This window comes from Panicum virgatum, chromosome 6K (genome assembly GCF_016808335.1).
Source record: "Panicum virgatum strain AP13 chromosome 6K, P.virgatum_v5, whole genome shotgun sequence".
Classification (NCBI taxonomy): Eukaryota; Viridiplantae; Streptophyta; class Magnoliopsida; order Poales; family Poaceae; genus Panicum; species Panicum virgatum.
In genome coordinates this window covers 5,089,223-5,097,081 of record NC_053141.1, presented here as the reverse complement: position 1 = coordinate 5,097,081, position 7,859 = coordinate 5,089,223, and the positions used below count along the sequence as shown (strand labels likewise).

The window sequence follows — 7,859 nt, the reverse complement described above, 5'->3', positions numbered from 1 at the left end:
AATGGAGATAATTCCAGTTAATTAAACTATGTGACTTTATAACATATACGTTTTTCTCGCTTCCTTTTTTTTGCAGCCAAACTCAGTTTTCTATGTTACTTCATTTGGTTAAAAAAAAAAGAATGGACGATGGTGCATATCCCACTCAAATTGAGAAATAACCAAGCAAAATTATTAGCAATGATGCTTATTGAGATCATGCCAACATACTTACAAATTCGAATTCCAATCAAGATGTACCTCAAGGTTCATTTCTGAGGCCATCAAAAGGTAGGTTGACATCAAGATCACGCACAATATTGCGTTGATTACATACCAAACTCCACATTTGCTTGCTAACTACCAACAGGAGCACCCAAAGGCACATAGAGCTGTGCACTTTTGTCTTGACAACAACAATGGCTTTCATGCCACACATGATGTATAATACACACATAATACCCCACAACAGTATATGTCATGTAGATATCTTCTGGTTAGTTATGGTTGCATCATGCTTCATACTGATGCCATGTATAGCACAAGTGCCCATGCAAGTGTATAAAAGTGAAGCAACCATTCTTCCTAGCTACATGTTTGATGCCATGTCGCTGTAGTGTTAGATAGAAAGCACCAATTAAAGTGGAACCAAGGTATGTAGGGCCCTCACCATGGAAATGCAATATGAAAGGGAAGAGTCATGGTGAGGCCTTGCATGCTTGCTTAATCAGGAGGATCCCTCAGGAAGCAATTAGAGAAAAAAAATCGATGATTCGATTAATTAAATAATCGGCGAAGAGGTGTGAAGGAGGCAGAAGCTAGAGCTAGAAGAGGAAGGGGCCAAGCCAAGAGAAAGCTCATGTTAAAAGGGCTGCTAAACACCAACCAACCATTTGCACCCATGAGATGTCATATGCATACTGCTCGCTTGATAGTTATAACACAAATTGCATCAGCTAGCATTTAACTTCTGTGTTCGTGTGCATAGCCAGCAGCTATAGTAGTGTTAAGCTAGATATTAGCTATAAGTAGTGAATTTTCAAGTTTGTGTTGTGTGCATGGGGCATCACTCCTGCTGCAACCAGCAGAAGGTGAAGAGGGGGCTCTGGTCTCCTGAGGAGGATGAGAAGCTCATCAGATACATCACCACCCATGGCTATGGGTGCTGGAGCGAGGTCCCGGAGAAAGCCGGTAGGTTCTCTCTTGACTACTTTCCATGAATTGATTGGTGATGGTGAACATTTGGATCATTGTTCTTGGATGGTTGAGCATTGGGTGATTTTTGGTCGATTAAATTTCTGCAATGTGATGGCTCTGTAGGTCTGCAGCGGTGCGGGAAGAGCTGCCGGTTGCGATGGATCAACTACCTCAGACCGGACATCAGGCGGGGGCGGTTCACGGCGGAGGAGGAGAAGCTGATCATCAGCCTCCACGCCATTGTTGGCAACAGGTATGCCGCAAGTGTGCTAGTGCTTTCGTTCTGTTAGTACCAAATGGAGCTTTCTTCTTTGCTTCTTAATTAAGTTCTCCCCAAACCACTCAATCACTGCAAATTAAGTACTTGCATGCCGATTGCTACCAAAATGATTTTTCTGTCAACTGCTAGTAGCAAGAATTTGTCCACCACCACCCACATTGGTGTTTTTCGTTGTGACTCGATGAGTTTCCATGCTCAATTATTGTGTTCTTAGTTTGGAAATGCTGACTTGGCTGCAAGTTGGTACTAGATGCTTCATCGCCTTCGTCAGAGTTTCCTTCTTGATTCATTCGCGTCTCTTCCGACATTGACTTGGCAGTCTAGCTAGTAGGCAGCAGACAACAAAATCTGATATGAAATTTCTACAAAATTAATTGTGATTTGAAGTGTCTTAGGATGGTATTTGTCTTTATCTAGCTATCACACATTTTTCCAAGGTTTTCATTTAATTTGTCCTTCCAAACAAATTAATATTATTTATGATCAGTACACACATCAGCTTGACATCACACATGTATAGCAACTACTCGTGCCATTTTTCGCAAGTCGTTTTCGACTAGTTTAACTTGAACACGACTAGAACAAATCGATGTGTATGTATAGTATTATAAAGGTATTAAGATTGCATTACTTGAAAACGAAGGCCTAATCCGAAGGAATGCAACACCTAGTTGATGTGTACATGACCTTATTCCCCATTGTGCAGGTGGGCTCACATTGCCAGCCACTTGCCTGGCCGGACGGACAACGAGATCAAGAACTACTGGAACTCGTGGATCAAGAAGAAGATCCGCAAGCCGGCAGTGAGCACGACGAGCTCGTCGGTGACGACGACGTCGAGCCCTCCACGCAGCACGGCGGCGTCGGATGCGGCGGCGGCGCTTGGCCACCTGCAGACACCGTTCAGCAGCGCGGCGGAGCACCAGCTCGACGCCATCATCAGCCAGAGCCTAGCGCTGTCGCCGAAGCTGCTGGGCGCCGGCGGCCAAGCAGACTCCCCGCCGGCGGCGCTGCTGCCTCCGCCGCACTGCCCCTTCTTCATGTTCGACACAAGCGTAAGCCCGCCGTCGTCGCTGACGTCGCCGGCCGTGGCCCAGCTGCAGCACCCGTTCCTCACCTTCACGGCGGCGGCGATGGACGCGCCGAGCTTCCAGCTGCCTCCCCTGGTCGACGGCATCGGCATGGGCATGGCAACCATGGACTGCGGCTTAGGTGAGGAAACAGGCCATGATGATCACGAGGGAGGCAACGCCAACAATGGCCAAGCCGCCGGCATGGCGAACGGCGGCGGCGGCTGCTGCTACGGGCAGCATCAGCAGAAGCAGCAGGAGGAGGAGCAGCTAGGGTGGGACGACGAGTCGGCGCAGCACCTGCTGATGTGGGACGATGACCAAGAACTAACACCGTCCAACCTGGAAGCCATGGAAAGCGGTGCTCACTCCCTACTTTTTATGGGACCAAATGACCATGCATGATATTAAGCTGGTGTGTGTGCACATGCATCTCTCTCCTTGATATCTTTCTTGATCTGATCTCTATCTGTGATCCTTTCTAGCTATCATCTCACCTGATCTGATCTGTCTATACATGAAATAATGAGGATTTCCAAGGCGCATAATTTATTTTGTTGGATTTTTTCTTTCACATTTTGATTTAACATGTTTTTTTTTTGGTTTGGAGTGAATACTAAAGAGAGAGTGTGTGTTAATTGGTTTTTTTTTGTAAAGAGAAATTGCATGGATGCATGCATGCATATGTTCATGCATGGCATTGCGCTTGGAGTGTAATTTGATTGATGTATCTAAATGAATTTAAAATAATAAGCAAGATGACACAAAAGAGAAGCAAAAAGGAGCCATGCTCTTTTCCCCTTTGGATTCTTGTGTTTGTCTGTGCTATAGATTGCGCATGCATGTGGATGATGTTGATGTGGATGGATGTTTCTAGTTATTAACTACTTTTTTGTTAGTTTCTGTTGCTCGTAATTTGTTAATTTTTGCTTTCTCGCTCCATGTAAGAACAGATAATAATTAAACTGGTGATGCTTGACTTTATTTTATATATACTATATATTGAATGTTTAGCATGACTTTGATTGCATATAATAAAACTATAAACTCCAATAGTAAATGGTGGCAAGCATGGATGCATTATATTGTCAATTAAAATCTGAAGTTTCATATTTGTAGCGACTGCTTAGTAAGACCTAAAAAAACGCATACGCATACTTGTGTAAGAGTGGAGATGAGGTGCACGTGTGTGTGCCTTGTCATCACATATATGTACATAGACGACAATAATCTAAAAACATAGAGAAAAATAAGGATTAATCGAGGTGGTTTATGCAACCGCCTCGGTTAATGCCATGATTAACTGTGGCCTTCACTTCGAGCTGTTGCAAAAACCGTCTCGATTAATATTTTTTGACCATCTCTGTTAAGATTTCTGTAGTAGTGAGTGCTTGTCAGCCACAGCGGTGGATGCGGCACATAGCTGGAGGGAGGGCTAAGCTCCCTCCCTCTTCCTCCTCCAACTCACCTTCATTTCAAGCCTTAAGCTTATATGATTTTAGAAAATGAAAATGAATTCTTTACTTGAAAAAGAATTAATAGTCGTCGCACAAATAAACACTCATGGTAACTTCACAAATTAAAACATCTATTATTATCACACGACCTGCCCATATTGTGGTGGATGCATTAACAACTTATTAGAGAGTTGAAGATATATAATATACACTTTGATTAACACTAAGGGAGATGGCTTAACAAAAAGGCAACACTAAGGGAGTAGCTTGCTTAGTGCCGTTAACTCTTGCTTAAACTCTAATCAAGAGTACTACGATATTAATCAATGCAATTTGATGCATGGTGTGCCCATAACTGAACCTCCAACTGTTACACATGAGCTGGTACTTGAAACGAAAATGGCACCATTTATGCCATTTCGAGTGATTTTGGTGATCGAATGACAACGCAATCAATGGGACTAATATGATTGTTAAGATGACATTCTCAGGCATTTAGGTCCAAGTGATGACAAAGACAAAGAGAAAATAGGCAAAGTTAGGCCCGAAGGGCCGCCCCTACGGGGGTTCCGCTACCCGGTTAGCGGATGGGGGTCGAGGGGGAGCCGCCCCTCGTAGGTCTCAGGGCAGCGCCCTGAAAGCTCTTCAGTCAGTAGCACCGGAAGAACCGACGCCAAGGGTATCGGTGCATCCGATGGTAGTCGGAAGAACCGACGCTATGGAATTCTGGTGCAGAAGGGAATCAAAGCCAAGTCAGCTTATGGGCACCGGATGAACCGACGGGTCAAACAGGGGCATCGGTGCATTGGGCGTCATATGTTCCAGAGACGATGTCAAGAGCCCAGGAGAAGATTCTTCAGCACCGGTTGAACCGGTGAAGCATCGGTGCATACCATCGGAGTAATGACGTCAGCTGTCAGGAGAAGATCCTTAAGCACCGGATGAACCGGTGATGCATCGGAACAAAGCATCGGTTCAACCGGTGGTCACTGTGTCAGCTGTTAGAAGTTCAACGGCTACTTCGTGCTTAGAGAGACTGGATGAACCGACGCTACCCATGCCAGAGGCATCGGTTCATCCGATGGTACGCAGAATTTTGCTGACCGTTGGAGCAACGGCTACAAGACTTGGTGGCCTAATATATGCCTCACCCCGGCCATTTGAAGTTTGCTGGAGTTGCTGGACATCCCACACACAACCAAGAACATCTCCAAGCCATACAAAAGCATCAAGATCATATCCTTAGCCCTTAGCACACTTTGAGAGTGTTGTGTAAAGGTTAGCTCTTAGTGAGTGTGATTGCAAGGCCTTGAGCCTTTGTGCTGTGGTTCTCTAGCGAACCAAAACAAGAGCTTGGTGCGCCCGCACCTTGGAGCGTGAAGCTCGCCGGCAACGTCATTGACCCTCCGACTTGGTGTGGAGCGGCGACGACATCTTTGTGCGGGGGACGTGGAGACCCCCATCCTTTGTGGAGAAGCTCCTTAGTGGAACCCGGGGCCAAGGTGACCGTGATTGTGTTCACGGAAGAGACTTGGTGGCCGAGTAGCAATACTCTTAGTGAGTGCTACAACAACGTGGATGTAGGTGTGCCTTTGTGGCTAACCGAACCACGGGATAAACACCCGCGTCAAGAGTTTGCTATCTCCTATCCCGCTCTTCAAGCTTCCGCATTACTTACTAGCAATTTGTGTGCCTTTACTTTCATAGAATAGTTTCTTGATAGGAAAGGCTATAGGTTGCTAAACTCTTTTGGGATAGAGGTTTCACACTAGAACTACCTAGTTGCACATCTAGATAGCATGTTTTAATTTAAGTTTTGTGCAAACTAGTTGGAGCCATAGGTCTAAGTTTTTATTAGTGACTAATTCACCCCCTCCCCTCTTAGGCTAGAGCACCCGATCACTTACAGTACTAGACTACTAGTACAATTAACATGCATATAAGCATCTGTCCATGCATTGCACTGGTTCCTTAGAACCCAAGCATGAAATTAATTTGTCAATGGATCCTGGAGATCAAGTGGCGAGACTTGTTGCATCATGGCCACCCAGGAATGTTTCCTGCATGTCACATCATCGCCAACATACCCACACACTGATGACCACAGTGTGTGCGCGCGCGCAAGAGATGGATGGCATTGTTCTCCATGAACAATAATAATACTATCATTAATTTGCCAACACACATTATTCTTCATTCTTCGCTGAATTAATATTGTTAGGTGCAACGTTAGCCAGCAGGGCACAGCAATGAGGTCTAATTCTAGCTACAATATTGCTAGCTCGATCAGTGCAAATCCTAGCTATATAAACCCTGAGAGCAACAAGTTTGAATAAGAATAATGGACAGCAGCTTCTTGCTGAAACAAAGCTTAGGCAGCAGGGCATAGGCCCATGTTGACAGCTATGTTCGTCCAAGAGAGATAACGACACGAAAGAAACCCATGCAGTGGTGCTTATATACACATATGCATCTTCTCGTTCTATGTCGCATTCAGGATTAGTTTACATGTTCAGTACGTACGCCTTTAGTGTTTTTTTGATAGCCTAAAAATAATCAGAACATAATTATTTGTCATCCGTAGTTCCTGCGTCACATACTACTATAGTATTCTTGTCACAGTTGTTGCATGAGAAAAGCTAAGAAAATCATGCAAGATTCCAAGCAGCTAGTGGTGGTGTACTACTGCTGCAAATAAAGTAATTCATCATAAAGGTGTTCTTTCATCACTTTTTTCATAACTTACTACATAAAAAATGTACCAAACAAGTCCCTGAATGTGGACTGCTGTCTGGTTCATTTAATTTCACCGAAGAAAATATGCAAAATGAGCTAGCAATGTTTCATTAGTCTGACGACCCAACATTATATTTATGCATCCATGACCATGAGTGAATAAACATGTCTGAATTCCGTCGGTGAAACGGGAACCTTTTGCATCACTTGTATGGTCATTAGGTGGGGTTGGACTTCTGCAAAGCAAGGAATTAGCTGGAGCGTCACAGGCAGCTGATCGATACGATCCATCGCATGTCTCTGTGGACCGACGGATTAAAGCACCCTTTCTCGTTGATTTTATATGCTAGTTTCCTCTTCACATGTGTATTATTAATTCAATTCTTTTCCAATTGCTTCCATGGAAAGCGCGCGCGTGTTTTTTTTAAAAAAAACAGCATGAATAAAAATTTTGCAGTGCGGAGGTCAGATGAGCCTTTGTCACACCCGGTTTTAATGACAAAACCGAATGCATAGCTATATGTATGCCAGGATCAAGTTTCATACATATAGAGACATCATAAGTGAATAATCAGTAACAGTATCACGTAAAAGAGAATTACAACAAATAGAAGATTATCAGAGTTATACAGCTTATCCTGGAAACGAAGGCTCCAAACTTCACAGGCAATCGACTGGGGGTTGCGTACGCCTAGAACTCAGCAACATCTTCAATAGACTCCACCATAACTTTCTCCTTCTGAGCAGCAGTAAGCAAGGGTGAGTACACTTATGGTTGGTACTCAGCAAGGCCACAAGAAATAACCAGAATATGATTTATATCCATCTTTAAGTTTATTAATCATGTGAGGGTCCAAGCCGCTCTTGACCGTGAGCACGGCTAACCGGTTAGTTTTAACTCTGCAGAGGTTGTACACTTTCACCATAATTCGCGTAAAAGTTCCAAAGAACTTTGAACCCAACCACGCAATGTGCTAGCTAGGCACAATACCACACTTCCGAGATGTGATTGCATAGGGACGCTACGAGACCTTTACAAAGATTCCCTAACCTATGACAATCCGCTAAGGATTCAAGTCAAAGCGGTCATAACACTGTCCTAATGAGGTGGTACCTTGCCAAAGGACCATTAAACAATAC

At 44.3% G+C, this 7,859-nt stretch overlaps 1 protein-coding gene across 1 annotated transcript; it reads left to right on the top strand.

The window, feature by feature from the left end:
• Positions 1–710: 710 nt before the first annotated feature.
• LOC120711389 (transcription factor MYB61-like) lies at positions 711–3,329 on the top strand. The gene is made up of 3 exons (XM_039996885.1): positions 711–1,170; positions 1,300–1,429; positions 2,163–3,329. Exons 1-3 carry the CDS (start codon positions 1,038–1,040, stop codon positions 2,929–2,931), a joined length of 1,032 nt encoding a protein of 343 aa, XP_039852819.1. The 5' UTR covers positions 711–1,037; the 3' UTR covers positions 2,932–3,329.
• Positions 3,330–7,859: the final 4,530 nt, after the last annotated feature.